A 24,680-nucleotide genomic window follows, 5' to 3' on the forward strand; every position below is an offset into this window, starting at 1 on the left:
CATGAGATAGGAGCAGCACGGGCGAGTATGTAGGTTGGTGTCCTGTCAGCGAGCACTCACTCTGAAATCTTCAAAGGATTGAGCAGCAGAAAGCCGTCTTTCTGACGCGGTTTCAACATGAAATCAAATCTCTCTTCAGTTTCCATGCTCTGCGCTAACGGGGCCATGTTGTGAGCAATCTGCCTGTTGGACTGAACTGACAACGCGGAATCAGGCCACTTGGTCCAAACGGTCCACGTCAGCCTTATGCTGACCTACTCTCAAATTTTTCCCAACCTGCCAGACAAGGCCCACGTTCCCTACAATAAAGGCGAAATACCGCAGATGCTGGAGAACCGAAATTAAAACTGAAAGTGCTAGAAGGCCGGGAAGATTCTTGCGTTTCACGTTAACGTTTCACGTCCAACATGACTCTTCACTGGAAACGATGAAGGGTCATATTGGACATGTTATATTGGACTCAAAGTGTTAACTCTGTTAATCCCTCCACAGATGCTACCAGACCTGCTGAGCTCTTCCAGCAATTTCTGTCTTCATTCCTCATTCCATTGTGTTTAGAAAGGGTCATAGTTTCAGAATAAGGGGGTCGACCATAGAGGACTGAAATGAGAAACAATATTTTCACTTACAAGAGAATCCCCCACAATCAACATCCTGGGGGGTTACCATTGACCAGAAACTGAACTGGACTAGTCATATTCACACTGTGGCTACCAGGGCAAGGAGCTCGACACCATTCAGGACAAAGCAACCCACTTGATTTCTCCTCCATCCACAAACATTCGCTCCCTCCAGCACCCACGAACAGTGACAGCCGTGTGCACCATCTACAAGATGCACGACAGTAACTCACCAAGGTTCCTTCGGCAACACCTTCCAAACCCATGACCGCTGCCACCTAGAAGGACAAGAGCAGCAGATACCTGGGAACCCCACCACCTGGAGGTTGCCCTCCAAGTCACTCACCACCCTGACTTGGAAATATATCGGCCGTTCCTTCACTGTCGCTGGGGCAAAATCCGAGAACTCCCTCCTAACAGCACAGTGGGTGTACCTACACCTCAGGGACTGCAGCGATTCAAGAAGGCAGCTCAGCTCCACCTTCTGAAGGACATTAACGATGGGCAATAAATGCTGGCCTGACCAGCGATACCCACATCCCGTAAATGAATTAAAAACAAAAGTTACACGTAGACCATGTAAGGCTGGCAAATGTTCTTCCCTAAAGGACATTAGTGAACCGGATGGATTTTTACAACAATCAATAATAGTTTCATGGTCATCACCTCTACCTTTTTAATTCCACATTTAATTCATTAAATCTAAGTTTCACCATCTGCTGTAGTGGGGACCAATATCCCCAGAGCATTAGTCTGAGCTGTTGGGTTACAAGCCATTGACTCCTTCAGGGATACCACACAATGGCTGAAAGCACTGGATACTGCAAAGGTTATGGGCCCTGAAAACCTCCCAGCAATAGTACTGAAGACCTGTGCCCCAGAACAACTCCTCGCCAAGCTGTTCCATTACAGCTACAACACTGGAAGGTGATGGTTGGGGACATCAACAAGGCTTTCAAGTGGCCCTTGCTCAGCAGTAACCTGTTGACTGACACTCACTTTGGGTTCCACCAGGCCCATTCAGCCCTGCTTTGGTCCAACCACGGAGAAAATTCCAGAGGTGAGGTGGGAGTGACCGCCCTTGACATCAAGGCAACATTTGACCAAGTATGGCATCAAAGAGCCCGAGCTAAACTGGAGTCAAAGGAAATCAAGGAGGAAATTCTCCACTAGCTAGAATAATATCCAGCATAAAAGGAGATTGTTGTAGTTGTTGAAGATAAATCATCTCAGTGCTGAGACATCACGGTGGAAGTTCCTTAGGTTAGTGTCCTGGGCCCAACCATCTTCAACTGCTTCATCAATGCCTTTGATCCATCATAAAGTCAGGAGTGATGATGTTCGCTGATTAACATAGAATTTACAGTGCAGAAGGACGCCATTCGGCCCATCGAGACTGCACCGGCTCTTGGAAAAAGCACCCTACCCAAGGTCAACACCTCCACCCGATCCCCATAACCCAGTAACCCCACCCAACACTAAGGGCAATTTTGGACACTAAGGGCAATTTATCATGGCCAATCCACCTAACCTGCACATCTTTGGACTGTGGGAGGAAACCGGAGCACCCGGAGGAAACCCACGCACACAGGGGGAGGATGTGCAGACTCCGCACAGACAGTGACCCAAGCCGGAATCGAATCTGGGACCCTGGAGCTGTGAAACAATTGTGCTATGCACAATGCTACTGTGCTGCCCACAATGCTACCGTGCTGATGACTGCACAATGTTCAGCACCATTGACAACTCCTCGGACACTGGAACAGTGCAACTCCATGTGCAGCAAGATCTAGCCAATATTCAGAATTAGGCTGATAAATGGCACGTAACATTTGCACCACACTAGTGCCAGGCGATGACCATCTCCAACAAGCAGGAATCGAACCACCACCCCTTACAAATCAATGGAATTACTTTTGGTGAATCACCAGCATCAACATCCTGGGGGGTTCCCTTGACCAGAAGCTGAACCGGACCAGCCATATAAATACCGTGGCGACAAGAGCAGGTCAGAGTCAAGGAATCCTGCGGAAAGTAACTCACCTCCTGACATCCCAAGACTGCACAACATCTACAAGGAACAAGTCAGGAGTGTAACAGAATAATTTCAATTTGCCTGGATGAGTGCAGCTCCAAAAATTCTCAAGAAGCTCAAAATCATCCAGGACAAAACAGCACATTTGATGGGCACTTCTTCCATCACCTTGAACATTCACTCCCTCCATCACTGGCAGACAGTGGCAGCTGTGTGTACCATCTTCAAGATTCACTGTAGGGACTCAACAAGGCTCCTTCAACAGCACCTTCCAAACACACTTCCACCACCTAGAAGGACAAGTCAGCAGACAGCTGGAACACCACCACCTTCAAGTTCCCCTCCAAGCCAAACACAATTCTGACTTGGAACTATATCGCCATTCCTTCACTGTCACTGGGTCAAAATGCTGGAACTCTTGCCCTAACAGCACTGTGGGTGTACCTACACCACAGGGACTGCAGCGGTTCAAGAAGGCAGCTCACCACCACCTTCTCAAGGGCAATTAGCAATGGGCAATAAATGCAGGCCTAGCCAGCGACACCCACATCTCACTAACAAATAAATCTTCTAAAGTGATTGATTGGTTGCTAAGTGTGCTTTGGAGGGTCCTGAGCTTGTGTACAGCGTAGTATAAATGCAAGTATATCTCTTTTGTGAACTTTTTTGTTTTGAACTGAGGTGGTCGAGAAATGTTTTTTTCTTGTTTTATAAATTTAGAGTACCCAATTCATTTTTACCAATTAAGAGGCAATTTAGCGTGGCCAATCCACCTCCCCTGCACGTCTTTGGGTTGTGGGGGTGAAACCCATGCAAACACGGGGAGAATGTGCAAACTCCACACGGACAGTGACCCAGAGCCGGGATCGAACCTGGGACCTCGGCGCCGTGAGGCAGCAGTGCTAACCCACTGCGCCACCGTGCTGGTCGAGAAGTTGTTGTCTACAGTGAGTGGTGTCCTGATGGTTCGCTGCATGCTATTCCTTCTTCATTGCTTTCTCCTTGGAGCACAGGCAGAAGTCTTACAACACCAGGTTAAAGTCCAACAGGTTTGTTTCAAACACTAGCTTTCGGAGCATTGCTGATTCACCTGAGGAAGGAGCAGTGCTCCGAAAGCTAGTGTGTGAAACAAACCTGTTGGACTTTAACCTGGTGTTGTAAGACTTCTTGCTGTGCTCACCCCAGTCCAACGCCGGCATCTCCACATCATGGCTACCATTCTCCTTGGAGGGGATAGGAACACAGGAAGATGTGGATGCCAGGCTGCCATTCAGCCCCTTGAACCTGTTCCATCACCATTCAAATTAGATGATGGCTTACCTGTATCTTAACTTCACAGAGCTACCTTCAGGCTCCAAATCCTTTTATCCCTTGGTCATCAAAAAATCTAAGATGAAATATTAATCGAGCTAGCATCCACTATGTTATGTGGGTGAGGGTCCCACACATATACCTTTGCACGAAGAAATGCTTCCCAATAAATAAAAGCAAAATACTGCGGATGCTGGAGGAAGAATCACCTTGGATTCAAACGCTGACTCAGTTCCTCCCTCTCCTCAGCTGCTGCCAGACCGGCGGTGTGTTCCCAGCACTTTGTGCTTTAATTTCTCTCCTGGCTCTGATTTTAAGATTATGCCCTGTACTCCCAAGCCAGCTGAGGAACTTTCTCTCCATTTACCCGATCAATTCCTTCCAAGATCCTGAAAGAACCTCAATTAAATCACCCCATAGCCTTCTATATTTTGGAAAGTACAGGGGCGAGGGGTGGGGTGGGATGGAGGGGTGGGTGACATGGGAAACAATCTCCCTGGATTTGCGTTGCGCAAGCTTTGTCAGCCTGGCAGCTTCTGCCATTATGATCGACGCCCCATATTTATTGCGCCTTCCATTCCATCTGTCACACAGTTGCGGCCGACTATTTTGTTCTGTTTTAGCAAGTCCTTTGTGGGGAAAAGGTGAAAAAAAAGTGTTTACCACAAGCTGGCAGTATCAAAAAAAATAATTCGCACTAAGCAAGATTCTAGGCACATAAATATTTCTAAACTAGCAGAGACCCACAAAACATTTGTGGTCAAGTCAGTTTATTGCAACAGTATTTCTTTCAATGGAGCACTTCTAGTTATTCCTTCACCAAAGACTTTAGCAGAATCAAAACCCCTCACAGTGGAAAAAGCTACATGAAGCTGCCCATGTGCAAAAACAGGCCAAGGGTTAGGAATAAAAGTTTTGTCAAGGGTCTGGTTGTGACTTGTATAGAGTTATGGAATATGGGGCGAGATTCTCCGACCCCTTACCGGCGGGACAAGGCAGCGCGGGCGGGCTCCGGGGTCCTGGGGGGGGTGCAGGGCGATCTGGCCCCGGGGGGTGCCCCCACGGTGGCCTGGCCCGCGATCGGGGCCCACCGATCCGCGGGCGGGCCTGTGCCATGGGGGCACTCTTTCCCTTCCGCCTTCGCCATGGTCTCCACCATGGCGGAGGCGGAAGAGACTCCCTCCACTGCACATGCGTGGGAAGCTGTCAGCGGCCTCACACGCTCCTGCGCATGCGCCGCCCAGAGATGTCATTTCTGCGCCAGCTGGCGGGGCACCAAAGGCCTTTTCCGCCAGCTGGCGGGGCGGAAATTCGTCCGGCGCCGACCTAGCCCCTCAAGGTTGGGGCTCGGCCCCCAAAGGTTCGGAGCATTCCGCACCTTTGGGGCGGCGCGATGCCCATCTGATTTGCGCCGTTTTGGGTACCAGTCGGCGGACATCGCGCCGTTTCCGGAGAATTTCGCCCATGAACGACTGTTTTCTCCGGAGTTGGAAAGGCAGGTTTACGTCCGATGGGCTCAATATTATTCAAGGAATAAAGACCCAGATTTCTCAAGATTTCCTTGAAATCTGCTTGTTGCAATGTCATCAACCATCGGAGCAAACAGCTTTGGAACTTCCAGCCTTGTTCCATTGAAAGGTCGTTCTTTGTGATTCAAGTTTCAGAGCAACACTCTGGGCTGGATTCTCCGGTCCCCTGGCCACGTGTTTCTCGACGGCGCACGGATGATGGGATTCTTTCTTCCCGCCGTTTGTTAATGGGATTTCCCATTGAAGCCACCCCACGCCGCCGGGAAACCCGTGGTAGGGGCGGTGTGGCGGGTGGGAGGGAGGGGGGAATGCTCCCGCTGAGAAACAAGAATCCCTGCAGCCGGAGAATGCCAGCCTATGACTGTTCCTTTGAGAGACCAAGTTTGGAATGCCTGTTGGAGTTAGACTCTGTAGGAATGCTGGAGGATATGACCAATAGTTTTCAACCAATGGCTCCCGTGAGCATCGCTAACAGTTCCACGCAATCTTGTTTGAAAATTGGACCGCGTTTTCCAAGATATTTTGTTCTTACATTAAATGGAAAACAATCGTTAAAAGAAAATGCACTTTCATTTGTTCATTCAACAGCGTTTTGCTTTATTTTCGTTCTTGTTACATAATATTTATACAGTTTAAGGGGAGGAATGAGAGAAGGTTGGGGGTTTCACAGAATTGCACAATATATTTCAAGTTCCTTTACCATAGACAAGTTGAAAACCACTGGTATAAACTGTTATCATCCTCTTCAACTGCAAAATAAACATTGATGCATTATTACAATATACCTAGCAGCTTTTCTAAAACCTTTTCATTCAATAGAGTGACTCTTCACATTTAGCATGAAGAAAAGCTTTTGAATAATATGTTGTATCGAATAATTGTCCCCACCATTTTGCCACACTTAACCAGTGCTTCTTCTAGCCCTCCTATGCTGCCTTTCCATACCATCCCCTCCCTCCAGTACCATTCCATCTTTCCCATGCCACACCTCTCATGCCGTCCCATCGGATTCCTTCCACCCAGGCTGCGGAGTCCAAGTCTTTAAGACAGAGATAGATTGGTTTTTGGTTAATAAGGGGATCAAGGGTTACGTGGAGAAGGCAGGAGAACGGGGATGAGAAACATATCGGCCATGATTGAGTGGCGAAGCAGACGCGATGGGCCGAGTGGCCTAATTCTGTTCCTATGTGATGCAGATTTACAACAAATACTGATCTGAAGTCTTAAATCAACTTTCTGTAATTATAGGAGGTAGAAATTACCCATGTAATAGAGAATAATTACTTTGTAAATGGATAATTAAATGTATGTATTCACGTATAATGTAGATCTTTCTTACTTACCTGTTCAAAATAATTCAGGTAATTCCTCTCAACTAATTTTAATATAAAGTACCACTAAGATTTTTTTTCATGTTCTTGTTTTTTTACTGAAAGGAAATAACTGACCACAAACCAACATTGCCGAGTACCTTACTGATCACTTGCAGTGCCTCCCTGTCTGAAGGCAAGCATCGTGAACCTCGGCAGGTTGCTCAGGAGGACGAGGACATCTTCTTTCGGCAATGCTTCATTTAACATGGTCACTCCCGCTGGTGGTCGCAATTCTATGCTTTCCAGGTAAAAGGGACTCCCACTCCTTTGCAGTTTTGTGCATCTGTAACAGACCTATCCAGTTTACTTGTTATGCTAAGAGAGGGATTAAGAAGGTGTACGGTGTGTTAGCTTTTATTGGTAGAGGGATTGAGTTTCGGAGCCATGAGGTCATGTTGCAGCTGTACAAAACTCTGGTGCGGCCGCATTTGGAGTATTGCGTACAGTTCTGGTCACCGCATTATAGGAAGGATGTGGAAGCATTGAAAAGGGTGCAAAGGAGATTTACCAGGATGTTGCCTGGTATGGAGGGAAGATCTTATGAGGAAAGGCTGAGGGACTTGAGGCTGTTTTCGTTAGAGAGAAGAAGGTTATGAGGTGACTTAATTGAGGCATACAAGATGACCAGAGGATTGGAGAGGGTGGACAGTGAGAGCCTTTTTCCTCGGATGGTGATGGCTAGCACGGGGGGGCATAGCTTTAAATTGAGGGGAGATAGATATAGGACAGATGTCAGAGGTAGGTTCTTAACTCAGAGAGTAGTAAGGGCGTGAAATGCCCTGCCTGCAACAGTAGTGGACTCGCCAACATTAAGGGCATTTAAATGGCCATTCGATAAACATATGGATGATAAGGGAATAGTGTAGATGGGCTTTAGGTTGGTTTCACAGGTAGGCGCAACATCGAGGGCTTAAGGGCCTGTACTGCGCTGTAATGTTCTACGTTCTATGTTAGCGAAATGCTGTCAGCAACTAGCAATGCCAGCGTGCCATGCCCCCAGAATGCATCAGGTTGGCAGGTCATTCCGATCAGCGACGAGATCCTGAACTCGGGCACACCACCAGTTGTGGAATTGAGAATAGGAAATTTCTTTTTTCAATAAAAAATTGAGAGTACCCAATTCTTTTTTTTTTACAATGAAGGGGCAATTTTGCGTGGCCAACCCTCCACACCTTTGTGTTGTGGGGGTGAGACCTATGCAAACATGGGGAGAATGTGCAAACTCCACACGGACAGCGGCCCAGGACCAGGATCGAACCCGGGTACTCAGCGCTGTGAGGCAGCAGCTCTAACCGCTACGCCACCGTGCTGCTCTGAGAATAGGATATTTCAAGCAGAGCGGGGTGGTAGAATTGGACTGTCAGTGATTGTTTAAATGTTGGTAAATTCAATATTAAAAGGATAGCCTTGCCTTTATTAAATACACTTGCATGTCTCTCAAAAATATCTTTGCATATGATGAATACGCCTGGGAGTTTAAACGACTACTTTTCATGTGTATAGCCTGCATTGTAATGTATCGATTTTTTTACATTCTGTTTGCTTACTGCTTGATACATCAATTTTGTCTGTATAAATAACTCCTATTTGCTTGTCCATGCAATAAGTCACCAAACTCCAACAGTAACTCACTGAATTGATCTAATGGAATACGCCACAGAATATATCTTGGTATTATTAAATCAAACATTTCAACATTAGAATTTCTTTTTTCAATTAAAACTAACCAGGTAGAAATAACCTCAGATGTAAATAAAAACGTTTAATAATATAACTGCTCTACTATTTTTTGTTACATTACTAATATTTTATATGATTACCTTGATAAACTTTAAAATAATATATATCCCAAAATGTCCTGAGGCAAATCCACTTATCCTTTTAAAATTATTTAAAGAGGTCATAAGCCATAAGACCATATTTAGGCCCCTCGGCCCATCGGGTCTGCTCCGCCATTCAATCATGGCTGATATTTTTCTCATCCCCATTCTCCTGCCTTCTCCCCATAACCCCTGGTTTCCTTATTAATCAACAACCTATCTATCTCTGTCTTAAATGCACTCAGAGATTTGGCCTCCACAGCCTTCTGCGTCAAAGAGTTCCACAGATTCACCACCCTCTGGCTGAAGAAATTCCTCCTCATCTCTGTTTTAAAGGATCGTCCCTTTAGTCTGAGATGGTGTCCTCTGTTCTAGTTTTTCCTACAACTGGAAACGTCCTCTCTACGTCCACTCTATCCAGGCCTTGCAGTATCCTGTAAGTTTCAGTAAGATCCCCCCTCATCCTTCTAAACTCCAACGAGTCCAGACCCAGAGTCCTCAACCGTTCCTCATACGACAAGCTCTTCATTCCATTCTTGTGAATCTCCTCTGGATCCTTTCCAAGGCCAGCACATCCTTTCTTTGGCTGTCTCTGTGTGAAGAACAGTTTATAGTTATTGGGACCATTAATGTTGAAATCATCCCAAGACAATTTACAGAGGAATGGTGATGAGTCATAGAGGGTTGGATAGGAACGTCAAGGGGGGAGGGGTAGAAGGAGAGGCAGTGAAATTTAGGGAAAGAATTCCAGAGATTCGGAGCTTGTCTGCTGAAAGTGCAGCCACAAATGGTGGCGCGAAAGAAGAGAGAGGGACTGCATAGGGGGATGGAGTAGAAGCCATGGGTGTTTTGAGGGTGGGGGTTTCCAAAGAAGCATTTCAAACAAGATGACTAAAATAAAAAGAAACATTTTTGATGATTGGAAGACCAGATGGTAATGCCGGTTAACAAGTCAGGGTGACTGAGTTAAAACAGGACCATTGAGAGTTAGCCTAAATATAAAGAGCAGATTGAGATCCATGCTAACAGGGTCCAGACAATTGTTAAAGCTTTTCTTTATTGGAGGGAGTTTTGGAGTTGTTCGGTCTAACAGCTCTCCTATCTCCCACTGGTAAGGCCAGATGGTTAGGCCGTGGCGTTAATAAGACCAAAGTCATGGGTTTGATCTGTATATTGGCGGCAAGGAAGCACAGTGGTTAGCACTGCTGCTTCGCAGCGCCAGGGTCCCAGGTTCGATTCCTGGCTTGGGTTACTGCTTGTGCGGAGTATGCACTTTCTCCCAGTGTCTGCGTGGGTTTCCTCCGGGTGCTCCAGTTTCCTTCCACAAGTCCCGAAAGACGTGCTGTTAGGTGAATTGGACATTCTGAATTCTCCCTCAATGTACCTGAACAGGCGCCGGAGTGTGGCGACTAGGGGCTTTTCACAGTAACTTCATTGTAGTGTTAATGTAAGCCTACTTGTGACAATAAAGATTATTATTAAAGATTATATTGGCAAAAGAGACTCACAGTTCTCCTCATTTATATGTGCTCAAGGACAATTAATACCCAAAACCTGCTTCTCGTAATCTTAACAATGTAACTGACAAGACATTAACAAACCTCAACTTGGTTCAAGTTCTCTCACTGCTTCACAGGACCTTTAAAAACATTCCGAGGGAAGAACATCTGATAGTCTGTGCAATATACTTTAAACGCAGAAATATAAATTAAAGGAATATTTAATGCCATCCAAGTCTCCTGGCACTTTATATAATTATTTTTTCTGAAATAGCTTTGTAAGGCATATGCGGTAATTTAAATTTCTAACCATTTTAAAATTCACAGAAAATTGAAATTCAAGTCAATTTAAATCTGCAATGACATTCACAATAAATTTAAATCCACTGTGAATTTCAAATCACGCTAATTTAAAATTCGCACTGAATTTAAAACTGCATTGCAATCAAAATAAGCAAATTTAAATTCATGTTACCTTAAAGTCATTATTCAACATTGTAAAACATATTTGGCAGGAGAGATTTCTGAACTAAAATAGTATACAAGTCATAAAAAGCTTGGTCATCAAGAAAGGCTTTCTTCTTCCGTAAGCAAAGGAAGCCAATTCACTTCAGATTCTATCACTTACGCATTAAAGTAAAATTACAGCTCTTAAAACATCATCATAGAATCCCTACAGTGCAGATGAAGGGCAGCACGGTAGCACAGTGGGCACTGTTGCTTCACAGCCCCAGAGTCCCAGGTTCGATTCCCGGCTTGGGTCACTGTCTGTGCGGAGTCTGCACATTCTCCCCGTGCCTGCATGGGTTTCTTCCGGGTACTCCGGTTTCCTCCCACAAGTCTCGAAAGATGTGCTGTCAGGTGAATTGGACGTTCTGAATTCTCCATCCATTTATCCGAACAGGCGCCGGAATGTGGCGACTAGGGGCTTTTCATAGTAACTTCATTGCAGTGTTAATGTAAGCCTACTTGTGACAATAATAAAGATTATTATTGTGATTATTATTATCAATCAGCCCATCGAGTCTGCACCGATCCTCTGAAAAAGCCCCTTCTTGAGCCCACTGGTAACCTAACATGTACATCCTTGGACACTAAGGGGAAATTTAGCACAGCCAATCCACCTAACCTGACATCTTTGGACTGTGGGAGGAAACCGGAGCACCCGGAGGAAACCCACGCAGACACGGGTGGAATGTGCAGACTCAACACAGACAGTGACCCAAGCCGGAATTGAACTCGGGGCCCTTGACGCTGTGAGGCAGCAGCGGTAACCACTGTACCGTCTTAGGTGGCTTTTCTCTTTCTGTGCAAGAGTGCAAAGTGGGAGATAGCGAATCGCTAGCCCCGATTTGCATCTCCCCTCAGGCTTAGCGCTATTAAAGTCAACAAACGTCAAACACAGCGAGGGATGTAAAACGGAGTGCTGATTTGCCATCACTCAAAGTCAGAATGTGCCCTGACGTCCTTTATTTTCTCTGGTTGGATCATAGAAAATGCATTGAAATGTGCCAGGATTTCAGTCGGTGAGTGGGCAGCATTTTACACATGGTCGATCTGCTTGCATGATGACATATATCCAGAGTTGAGTCATTACTAAACTGCTTGGGTAGTGAGAAAACCTGAGTGTGTGCAGAGAGTGATCGCTGGACGACACGAGGGTGGAGCAATGGCGGTTACAGGTGCCAGTCTTGGGTAACATTACAAGATATTGAACCAAGATGGTCAGGTAAAGTGTTAGAGAAAGCTCAAACGCCCACAGTTTGGTGTCTAATCATTACTTTAGTTCTGCAGATATTGGCAGCTATTCACAAAATAATCTTAATGGTATATGTGACTGCCAGATTTGGCAGCTGATGCACAGAATCATAGAATGATTACAATGATTAAAACTCCCAACAGCTGCTGTTAAAAATATAGAACGATTAACAAATTTGGATGCCATACTTGCGTAGGTCCACGTAAATCTTTTCTGTGTCGTTCCAATCTTAGTACAGCACTTAATCGTGTCCACACCAGCTCTCTGCAAGAACAGAACAGCCAATTTTGCTTCCCTGTTTTCTCCCCTGTAGTCCAGTAGGTTTTTTCCTCTTTAGTTAATGGTCCCGGGGCAGCACGGTGGCGCAGTGGTTAGCACTGCCGCCTCACGGCGCCGAGGGCCCGGGTTCCCTCCCGGCTCCGGGTCACTGTCCGTGTGGAGTTTGCACATTCTCCCCGTGTCTGCGTGGTCCCCACCCCCACAACCCAAAGATTGACCACGCTAAATGGCCCCTTAATTGGAAAAAAATAATTGGGTACTCTAATTTTTCTTTTCAAAAGTTAATGGTCCAATTTCCTTTCGGAGCCTCAACTTATACCACAGCCATAGGGTGCCTAAAGTGCAGAAGGAGGCCATTCACCCCATCGGGTTTGTACTGACCCTCTGAAACAGCATCCTACCTGGGCACTCTCCCCCAGCCCTATAACCCTGCCTAACCTGCACATCTTGGATACTGAGGGAAATCTTTTATTAGTATGACCAATCTACCTATACTGCACATCTTTGGACACAAAGGTGCAATTTTGCATGGCCAATCCACCTACACTGCACATCTTTGGACTGTGGGAGGAAACCGGAGCACCCGGAGGAAACCCACGCAGACACGGGGAGAACGTGCAGACTCCACACAGACGGTCACCCGAGGTCGGAATCGAACCCGGGTCCTTGGCGCCGTGTGGCAGCAATGCTAACCACTGCACCACTGTGCCGCCCCTGGAGGCTCGTGAACCTGCCTCCACCACACTCTCCAGCAGTGCGTCCCAGATTCTAACCAATCGATGGTCAAAAACGCTTTTCCTTATGTCGCCATGGCTTTGTTTGCCAATCACTTTAAATTGGTGTCTGCAGGTTCCCACTCCATCTGCCAATGGGAGTGGGTTTTATGATCCATCCAATCCCCCCTTTCTTTTCTCAAAGGGGAACAGTCCCAGCTTCTCCAGTTTAACTGAAGTCCCTGGTCCCTGGATCCAATTGTGTAAATCTCATCTTCACCCTCCCCATCCTTTCTAAAGTGTGGTGCCCAGAATGGGCACAATATTCAAGTTGAGTGTTTTATAAACGATATGTACATTATATATGTTTTATGTGCAGCAATTTTATTATTTGACAAATAACACTTTATGCGTTCCCAGCACACAGCCAAACATTAAGAATTACCCCATTGGTTGCCTCTCCTTCTGTAATGTGTCAGTTGGTTCCTTTAACCTCTTCCCTGTCCCTGGCTCCACCTTTTTGTCACCCTGCACAGCGAAGGTAGAAAAACGAGTCGATTAACGATCCGGAAATGGATAAGCTTTAAGTGGTGATATGAGCAATCAAAATCACAGAACTGTTACAGTGTAGAAGGAGCTCTTACAACAAAAACCCTGCATTTATTCGGCACCTTTGACATAGCAAAACATCCCGAGGTTCCTCGTGGAGACGTTATCAACCCAGCCACAGAAAGAGATGAATTCAGAGACTTTGACCAAACTCTTGAGCAAAGTGATAGGCCGGCATTCTCCGCCCCCGTTTTCGGTGGGCAGGAAAGCCAGCAGCAAGGGGTGTCCCAAACGACTTTTACCTCAATGTGGTTTCCCATTCCCATTGTCCCCGCCCCCCCCCCCCATCACTACCACCACCACCAATGACGTATTGAGTTCCCGCCATAAAAGGTCAGGAACCCTTTACTATATACTAACGTTGCATTGTGGATAGCACAATTGCTTCACAGCTCCAGGGTCCCAGGTTCGATTCCGGCTTGGGTCACTGTCTGTGCGGAGTCTGCACATCCTCCCCGTGTGTGCGTAGGATTCCTCCGGGTGCTCCGGTTTCCTCCCACAGTCCAAAGATGTGCAGGTCAGGTGGATTGGCCATGATAAATTGCCCTTAGTGTCCAAAATTGCCCATAGTGTTGGGTGGGGTTACTGGGTTATGGGGATAGGGTGGAGGTGTTGACCTTGGGTAGGGTGCTCTTTCCAAGAGCCGGTGCAGACTCGATGGCCTCCTTCTGCACTGTAATTTCTCTGATAATGTATCTTTGGGGAGGTCCATTGTCGGGGGGAGGGGGCAAGTGCATAGGGGGGGTCTCTCGTCCGTGAGGGTGGTTTCCTGGTGGTGGGGGGGTGGGGGGGGGGGGGGTGCACGTGGGGGGGGGGGGGGTGGTCTCTGTGTCTGTAGGGGGCTCTTTTATAAATTTTAAATTTTTTAGATTGGAACGCCCTTTAAGAACGGCACCCTGATCTCTTGAGAGCTGACGTTGCTAGCCCGCCCCATCAGTGTGATGCCATGGGACTTGCCTCCTTGATTTTCTTCGCCTCAGTGTCAAATGATATGTTCGGAAAAAGCATGATAAAACTCCCCCCACCACAGCAAGCTGACAAACGGCAGTATGATCAGGACACGATATCTGTTTTTAGTCATGTTGATTGAGGGATAAATATTGGTTAGGACAGTCGGGAGAATTCCGCTGTTCTTCTCCGAAGTGGTGCCCTGGAAATCTTACATCCACATCTGAAAGACAGCACCTCGGACAGCTCAGCATTGCCTCGGTACCCCACTCGAGCGTCATCCTTGATTTTTATGCTCAGGTTTGTGGAGTGGGAATTAAGATTCAGAGTCAGAGACGAGAATGTGACCGACTGCCTGAACCATGGTTGACACCTGAACCAGTACCTTAAAGAAAAAGAAAGACAGGTTTCGGCAAGGAATTAATTATCCATCACTTGACTTGGTTGGGAACAATTTAAAACCTAGGAGTGTCATTTGACCATTTTGGAATAATAGGATCTAAAATGTGCTTACTTCCCATCCTGTAAAATGGAGGAATGCAAGTCGGTGCGGACTGTGGTTTTCTTGTTTGGTTGTCCAATTGGGGATCATTTTGACTTTGGGTAATAGTGTAAAATAGGCAATGTTACATCTGTTGCATCTTTTCCAATTATCATTTACATTGAAGTCAAAAACACAGATTATCTGGTCTCTCCTGTGGGAGCTTGCTGTGCTCAAACTGGTATTTGGTGCATTACAGCACTTCAAAATGACTTCATTGGATATCATGAAAGGCACTATATAAATGAGAGTCTGTCTGTCTCATTCAATGGTAATAGCTGAGGGGAGCTATACGATGAACACTGGATTGCCGCTGTACGCAATCGCCCAAAGTCAAAGTTGGCTCTGTTTTTTTAATTCTTTCAGGGGATGTGGGCGTCGCTGGCTAGGCCAGCATTTATTGCCCACCCCTAATTCCCCCTGAAAAGGTGGTGGTGAGCTGCCTTCTTGAAATGCTGCAGTCCCTGTGGTGTAGATAAGAGAGTTCCAGGATCTTGACCCAGAGACAGTGAAGGAGCGGCGATATATTTCCAAGTCAGGGTGGTTAGTGACTTGGAGGGGAACCTGCCCTTGTCCTTCTCAGATGGTAGTGTCCATGAGCTTGGAAGGTTCTGCCTAAGGAGCCTTGGTGAGTTCCTGCAGTGCATCTTGTAGATGCTACACGCGACTGCTACTGTGCGTCGGTGGTGGAGGGTTTGAATGTTTGTGGTTGGGGTGCCAATCAAGCGGGACTGCTTTGCCCTGGATGGTGTCGAGCTTCTTGAATGTTATTGGGGCTGAACTCATCCAGGCAAGCGGAGAGTATTCCATCACACTCCTGACTTGTGCCTTGTGGATATCTAGGGAACAGGAAGATTAATTGGACTCCTCACCTAAAGACAAAATTCAATCAACAAAACATCTCACAGAGAGAATATGGTAGCGTATAGGAGGAGGCCATTCAACCCGTCTTGACTGTGCAAGCTCTTTGGAAGAGCTATCTAATTAGTTGAAGCCGTTCCTGTAGCCCCACGCCCCCACAAGCTATCTTTGCCCCTTGCCCTACAGCTGTTTCATATTCCATTCTTCAATGATTCAATGCTTCACAAAGGATTGCTGACTTAGTCAATAACTAACTCACAATGCTAGGAATAACCTTTTAAGGTTGCGGTACCGGAGAGTTGCCGGTAATGACAGAACGATACCTTGCCGTTCCCATTCCCCTCAGTACAGTGACCCCTGGTGTACCATTGTCAATGTACTCTGTCGTCTATTCTTTTGTCTACTATGTACGTACTGTGTACATTCCCTTGGCCGCAGAAAAATACTTTTCACTGTACTTCGGAACATGTGACAATAAATATCAATCAATCAATCAATCAATCTGAATGTCCGGGTCCAGCGCCGAACATTGACCTACCTGAAATACTGCCAGCGGCCACTGCTCCTGCTGGCGCTGCCGTTGTGCAGGGCTGCTAGCCTCCGGTTGGTCGGCAGCTCAACGGGGCGGGGCTTCCTTTTGGAGACGGGCAGAAGTCCTGTCTCACACTAACTAAAGGGCCATGGCCTGAAAATTGAAAGCAAGGTAAGCTATATAAGCATGGGTGTGTTTGCCCCCAACATTTACTCTGGGGTACCCACCCTCAAATTAGAATCCAGCTCTGTATTTCAATATTTCCTGACCATTATAACTAGTCCAGGAAATCAATCACAGGCCAAGTGTTATCAATAAAGATCTTTTATATGAGGCTATCTCTGCCCAGTCAAGAACCACTCCCTCTCCCTCTTGAAGGGATCCATCATATCATAAGCAGTATCATAAATCTGGATAATTAAGATCTTTTTCACAGTGCACTTAACTGTAAAGATTTTAACAATCTTGTCCTATGAAATGTTGATTGGATTAAATTTCCTGAAGCCCTCATTCATCACTTTAATAATTAATTAATGAAAAGTAAGTTTATTGGTGGAACTGACAAAATTCTAACCACTCTCACCATCGACCAAGGCTCGTTTGAACAGTTAAATTATCCACAAAAGGTTATCGTTAGAATAACTCAAGCACTTTTCCTCATCATTTTTGCCTGTTCAAATAACCTTTCAAAATGAATTTAAGTAATGGCCTCTGATGGTGTGACCATGACCTGAGGGGGTGGGCAAGGGGGATGTTTAAACTGAAGGAATGATTGGTTCTGGGGACCCACAGAGGAATAGGATTACCGCACACTGTCAGTTCCAGCAATTTTCTGATTCGTCAGGTAGGCCAGCAGCACGGTTCAATTCCCGTTCCAGCCTCCCAGAACAGGCGCCGGAATGTGGTGACTAGGGGCTTTTCACAGTAACTTCATTGAAGCCTACTAGTGACAAAGCCCCTAATTGCCACACTCCGGCACCTGTTCAGGTACATAGAGGGAGAATTCAGAATGTCCAATTCACCTAACAGCACGTCTTTCGAGACTTGTGGGAGGAAACCGGATCACCTGGAAGAAACCCACGCAGACACGGGGAGAACGTGCAGACTCCGCACAGACAGTGACCCAAGCCAGGAATCGAACCCGGGACCCTGGCGCTGTGAAGCAACAGTGCTAACCACTGTGCTACCGTGCCGCCCTCTATAAAGGGATTTTACTGTCAGCTTATGCTGAGCGAGAGGTTAAGGCAAAAGCTTTTTGTAAAAAAGAAAGCTGTTTGTTTAATGCAGTGAGCTGTTGTGATCTGAATGTGTTGTAATCTGGAATGTGTTGTAATCTGAATGTGTTGTGATCTGAATGTGTTGTGATCGGAATGTGTTGTAATCTGGAATTTGTTGTGATCTGGAATTTGTTGTGAACTGGAATTTGTTGTGATCTGGAATGTGCTGTGATCTGGATTGTGTTGTGATCTGAATGTATTGTGATCTGGAATGTGTTGTAATCTGAATGTGTTGTAATCTGAATGTGTTGTAATCTGGAATGTGCTGTGATCTGGAATGTGTTGTGATCTGAATGTGTTGTGATCTGGAATGTGCTGTGATCTGGAATGTGTTGTGATCTGAATGTGTTGTGATCTGGAATTTGTTGTGATCTGGAATTTGTTGTGAACTGGAATTTGTTGTGATCTGGAATGTGCTGTGATCTGGAATGTGTTGTAATCTGAATATGTTGTAATCTGAATGTGTTGTAATCTGGAATGTGCTGTGATCTGGAATGTGTTGTGATCTGAATGTGTTGTAATCTGGAATGTGCTGTGATCTGGAATGTGTTGTGATCTGAATGTGTTGTGATCTGGAATGTGTTGTGATCTGGAATGTGTTGTGATCTGAATGTGTTGTAATCTGGAATTTGTTGTGATCTGGAATTTGTTGTGATCTGGAATTTGTTGTGAACTGGAATTTGTTGTGATCTGGAATGTGTTGCGATCTGGATTGTGTTGTGGTCTGGAATGTGTTGCGATCTGGAATGTGTTGTAATCTGGAATGTGTTGCGTTCTGGAATGTGTTGTGGTCTGGAATGTATTGCGATCTGGAATGTGTTGTAATCTCTAATGTGTTGTGATCTGAATGTGTTGTGATCTGGAATGTGTTGTGATCTGAAATGTGTTGCGATCTGCAATGTGTTGTGGTCTGGAATGTGTTGTGATCTGGAATGTGTTGCGATCTGGAATGTGTTGTGGTCTGGAATGTGTTGTGGTCTGGAATGTGTTGCGTCTGGATTGTGTTGTGGTCTGGAATGTGTTGTGGTCTGGAATGTGTTGTGGTCTGGAATGTGTTGTGGTCTGGAATGTGTTGCGTCTGGATTGTGTTGTGGTCTGGAATGTGTTGTGGTCTGGAATGTGTTGTGGTCTGGAATGTGTTGCGATCTGGATTGTGTTGTGGTCTGGAATGTGTTGTGGTCTGGAATGTGTTGTGATCTGGAATGTGTTGTGATCTGGAATGTGTTGTGATCTGAATGTGTTGTGGTCTGGAATGTGTTGCGGTCTGGAATGTGTTGCGGTCTGGAATGTGTTGCGGTCTGGAATGTGTTGTGGTCTGGAATGTGTTGCGGTCTGGAATGTGTTGTGATCTGGAATGTGTTGTGATCTGAATGTGTTGTGGTCTGGAATGTGTTGCGGTCTGGAATGTGTTGTGATCTGGAATGTGTTGTGATCTGAATGTGTTGCCTGGAAAGGTGACAGCAACAGATTCACAAAAGTCCTTCAAAAGGGAATTGGATAAATACTTGAAAATGAATAAAATACAGGGCTGAGGGAAAGAGCTGGGGCTTTGGGACTAACTGGTTTGCTCTTTCAAAGAATCTCCTGGGCGCGATTTAACGGGAAAAAACAGAGTCCCGTTTTGGGTGCCTTTATCGGGATGGTTCTCGGTGCCCGCAGCGCCGGGATTGACCCATTATCAAACAGGTCTCTGTTGTTTTTGGTCTCAGCACCAGCCGAGGCATCACTTACCTTCATTTCCTGCACAGGAAGAGATTCGGGTGCCATTTATAAAATGCCGCCCCGATATTCCCAATCTCTGGGACCCCCACCACAGCTTCCAGATCCCCCCCCCCCCCCAACACCCCAACCTACATGTTAGGGGGTCCGCCAACTCCCCCCTCCCCGCACTTCATAAGGGCAGGGCACCTCCAGGCCCAATTCCTGGCACTGCCAACCTGGTACCTGGGCACCTTGGCACTGCCAGCCTAGTACCCTTGCAGTGCCAGTGTGGGAGTACCCTGCTCAGGGCCTGACCACCCGGGAGCCTCCGATGGCCTGGCAGACTCCCAGTTGCCTTTACACTGGTTCACGTTTGTGTGGACTATGTTTGCGTGTACCAGTGCTAAACGGCGCCAGGGCAGGGTCTCCCAGGCGCAAGCGTTCGATCCCAGGACTTGGAAGTATCCAGAGCAGACATATTTAAGTGAGCCTAACTGTTCCCTTAAATATACAAATCTGTGTTCCGCCCAGTGAGAATGACATTCAGATCGCAATGTCTCGCAAGATCGTGCGAGGCACCACTAGCATCACAAATCTCGCCTCTCGCAAGATTTAACAGCCTCATTGTGTCCCAAGTCGGGCGCGACAAGGCCTGTTGATCGGGCCGAGGGCATCGTCTCCTTTGTAATTCTACAATCTGTGATGGCGAACTTTTCAATTGTGGCATATTATCGCTTGTTTTATGTCACCATGGATTCTGACTAGGAGGGGACAAATTGTCTCACTAAACGACGATGTCGCTTGAGGTGCTATCCAAAATGCAAGCTATTCTTTTTGATGACTACCCTAGATAGATACTGAGAGATTATTTGCAATAGGTGTTACATCGATCTGACTTAAACATCCGACGGTGAGAAAAAATGTTGTTGTTAGTGCAGATGGATAAAATCAAGGATGAACCTTTTTTTTGTTGCACAGTTAAAATCCCCTCCCTCCCCCAAAATCAATTGGGGCGTGTCTATCTCCGGTTGTGCGGCCAGCAACCGTCCCATAGACTTGACATTGTCCCAATTCGGGGTGTACACATTCACTAACACCACGGCCTTCCCCTCCAGTGTATCCATAACCAGTACATACCTAACCCCCTGATCGACCAGAACCATCCCTGCCTGAAAATAGATCCCCTTTGACCAGAGTCACCAACCCCTGAGGCCTACTGTCAAATCCTGAGTGGAAAGCCTGGCTCACCCAGGCCTTTCGCAGCCTGGTCTGGTCCCTCACCTGATTTGTTATGTTCTCGGTGTAACATAAGCGGCTTCCTTGTGGTGCACTTGACAAAGGAAGGTTCAGACGTGGAGATAACTTCAACACGTTTATTAAACTATTTACACTTCTATTATTCGGGTTCCACACTACTGCTAATCCTACTATAGCTACCCAGACTGACTAACCAGCTGCTGTAATCCACGTGGTGGGTGTAATATTGAATCAACCCTGTGTCTCTACTCACTGACTGTCTCCACTGGAAAGAGGCAGATCATGTGTGTGGTGTCCTTTATATACGGGTTGGTGTAATGCCCCCCCTGTGGTCGTGTCACCTCCGTGTGTATCGTGAATGTCCATTGGTCCTGTCCTATTTAACTGATCTATTGGTTGAGTGTGTGTGTGTGTGTGTGTGTGTGTGATGTCTCCGGTGCTCCCTCTAGTGTCTAGCTAGCCTACATGCATTTACATTGATGCACATCACCACATCACCCACAGGTGAGTTTCTTGTAGGAACACCACGTCGGCCCTCAAACCCTTTAAGTGGGCACAAACCCATCATAGGCACCCCCTAGGCCCCACACGTTCCAGGTGACTAACCTTATCGGGGGTATCTCAGTCCCCTTCCCCACCTCCTCGAGTCAACCATCTGCACCTTGGTGCACTCCCCTACATAGGTTCCTGGGTCCCATGCCCACCTAAGATGGTTTCCAACCTCACCTCTAGGGTGAGACAAAGAGAACCCCCTGGTCACTGTTGGTTCTTCCTCCCTCCCGCCCCTCCCCACAAGGCTCGCAGTCTTCCTTCGGCCTCTCCCAACCCTACCACCCCCCACTAACCAAATAAACAACTAGACCCATCATTCCCCACCCAACCTGGCCCCACTCCATGCCCTTTCACTCGCCACCTCTGTTGTGTTATGTCCCTTTGTACATTATTGAATTAACTCACCAAAGACACTGATGTGTCCAAACCAGGATCTGTTTTTTGTTCTCGTGGGGTAAGATGGCAATCTGATACAGAGCACGTTATCATGGAGTCTTGTTACTCCTTTGGAACTAATACCTAGCACCGATTACCCTTATTACCCTCTCAATCTTGTTCTCAAGATGGCCGGATGCGTCTCCCTTTATATCAGGGCCTCAGGTCACATGACCTTGGTCTGGAGACCGCATGGTGTGTTTGTACCGCCACCTGCTGGTTGGAGGTCACACACCATCCTACTGTGATATCGCCCATAGGCACATCACCACAACCTCTGCCCCTTCCTACTAGTGAGATGACCACCCACTTAGGGGCCCTTCCAATACCGCCCTAAAAAGATGTCAACCACCTAATCCCTCCACCCCCACCAAAATGCCCAACCCCCAAACACCACTAACAAGCTTCTCTCCCCCCCCCCCGAAACATATCCGTCCTCGTCTTCTAACAGCCCAAATCTTCAATGAAACAAGAATATAACAAAAAGAGGCATAAATACACTGGGCAATCACCCCACAAAGTCCCCAACAGTCCTCCACAGACTCGTCCCAGCTTCCCCTCTCTGAAGAAGGTCTTCTTGTGTCGAAGAATTAATCCTTTGAATTCATTGTGACCCCCAGGCACGCCCCAAACGGACCCTTTACTATAAAACGCGGCCTTTGCCTTGTTGAAGGCCACACGCCTCTTCACCAGCTCAGTCCCAATGTCCTGGTATATTCGCACCGTGTGTCCATCCCAGTCAATGGTGCAGCCCATTTTCACCCACTCCAATACCCTTCCTCTGCTAGTTGTGAAAGTGGATAATTACCGCACGCCGCAGCTTGTTTGGCCGTGGCTTCTGTCGAAGCGCCCGGTGAGCTCCATCCAAATCCGGAGGGGCGAACATCTCATCCCCTCCCACCAGCCGAGAAAACATCTCCGAGAAGTACTGGGTGGGCTTCGGGCCCTCCACTCCCTCCGGCAGCCCCACCAGTGCCTGAGGTTCAACTGCCTCGATCTGCTTTCAAGATCTTTCAGCCGCAGACCCGTATTGCCATCCGCCACGAGTAACAACTCCTCCTCCAGAGAGGCAAAATGCTCCTGGGGCTGCGACAAGGCCTCCTCCACACTGTTCAATGTCTCACCTTGTCCACTCAGAGTATTCAAGGCCTTTTCTAGCTGTTTACGATCGGGCCTAGTGCCTCCTCGACAGTGATTTTAAACAAATCCTTTATTTTCTTGCCCTGCTACTCAAACTGCCTTGTCCATCAGCTTGCCGAATGTCTCCAGCTCCTGCAGCCATCACTACAGCCAGTCTAATGAAATGGGGGAGGCAGCCATCTTCCCTCCCTCAAGCTCTTTTGACGGCCTACCATCAAGGGCTTTCTTTACATTGGGCTTCTTCGTCAACGCCTTCGACATGCCTCCATCGGGAAAAAGTTCTCTAAATCCACTAAATGAGTTTTAACATCAAAACCCCTTGAAAAAAATGGATAAAAGGGATCAAAGGTAAAGACCCTGCCAGGAGCCATTTTCCATACGTCTTGCTTTCACATGACGTCACCGGAAGTTCCCCTTTAAGGACGAACCTTTAATAAATGTTTCGCTTTAGAGGTAAAGCCCACTTTAGTTCTAATTTGCTGCTTGTGTGTTTGAGCACACAACCAAGGCTGACTTCCCCAGCACTGGACTGTGGGCGTGCTGCACTGTTGGAGGTACCATCTTTTGATGAGACGTTAAACCTCAAAGGATGGACGCAAAGACAGAGACAGAGTACAGGAATGAGACGGAGAATCTGGTGAACTGGTGCGACGACAAAAATCCCTCCCTCAATGTCAACAAAACGAAGGAGATTATCATTGACTTTAGGAAGCGTAGTGGAGAACATGCCCCAGTCTACATCAATGGGAACTAAGTAGAAAGGATCGAGAGCTTCAAGCTTTTAGGTGTACAGATCACCAACAGCCTGTCCTGGTCGCCCCATGCCGACACTATAGTTAAGAAAGCCCACCAACGACTCTACTTTCTCAGAATCCTGAGGAAATTTGGCATGTCAGCTACGACCCTCACCAACTTCTACAGATGCACCATAGAAATCATTCTTTCTGGTTGTATCACAGCTTGGTATGGAGCCTGCTCTGCCCAAGACCGCAGGAAACTACAAAAGGTCGGGAATATAGCCCAGTCCATCAAACAAACCAGCCTCCCATCCATTGACTCTGTCTATAATTCAGCCAGCATAATTAAGGACCCCAGTCACCCCGGACATACTCTCTTCCACCTCCTTCCGTCAGGAAAAAGATACCAAAGTTTGAGATCACGTACCAACCGACTCAAGAACAGCTTCTTCCCTGCTGCCATCAGACTTTTGAATGGACCTACCTCGTATTAAGTTGATCCTTTCTCTACGCCTTGCTATAACTGTAATATTATATTCAGCAGTCTCTCCGTCCTTCCCTATGTACGGTATGCATTGTTTGTACAGCATGCAAGAAATAATACTTTTCACTGTATACTTATACATGTGGCAATAATAAATCAAATCAAATCAAAAGAATCACATTGCACTCCCTTGAAGGGGATCAGGGGAGTTGCCCGAGTGTCCACTTTGCCCCCGTTGCTAAATACATGAACAAATGGGGCCTTATCTTCCAATGGAACAGCAATTGAGTCAGATCGCCACTCCACCCGAATGTCCTTCCCTGGTCCAGCTGATCCTATCCTAACCGACCTTCTGACTCAGGCCGAGTGAGAGCTGAGCAGTGCAGCCTGACCCCGGGGCCTATCATCAAGGGTGGTGAAGTCACAGGTAAATAAGCCACTCCCCCTCTTTGATGTCACTAGCTGCCGTAAAGAAGGTTAGTTTGTAAGATGAGTGGGTGGGATTTGCAGGAGGCCGAGTCGGGCCGGGCCTTGTTGGGGGCAGGGGTCATGTTGGGTCGGCTTGGGCCCTGAGAGAGGGGCTCCGGTCGGGTCAGTTCTTGGCGAAGGGGTGGGAGGGAGGGGGGGGGGGGGTGCGGTCCAGTCAAGTCGGGTCAGGCCTTGGATAT

At 47.0% G+C, this 24,680-nt stretch overlaps 1 gene segment (V, D, J or C); it reads left to right on the top strand.

Annotated features, from left to right (window-relative positions):
* The first annotated feature begins 6,939 nt into the window (after positions 1-6,939).
* Positions 6,940-24,680, top strand: part of LOC140392095 (T-cell receptor beta chain V region CTL-F3-like) — a 50,364-nt gene continuing 32,623 nt past the window's right edge. The window contains 1 exon segment of the V gene segment in view: positions 6,940-7,114. Coding sequence covers positions 7,060-7,114 — 55 coding nt within the window.

The sequence above is a fragment of the Scyliorhinus torazame genome, chromosome 15 (assembly GCF_047496885.1).
Source record: "Scyliorhinus torazame isolate Kashiwa2021f chromosome 15, sScyTor2.1, whole genome shotgun sequence".
Classification (NCBI taxonomy): Eukaryota; Metazoa; Chordata; class Chondrichthyes; order Carcharhiniformes; family Scyliorhinidae; genus Scyliorhinus; species Scyliorhinus torazame.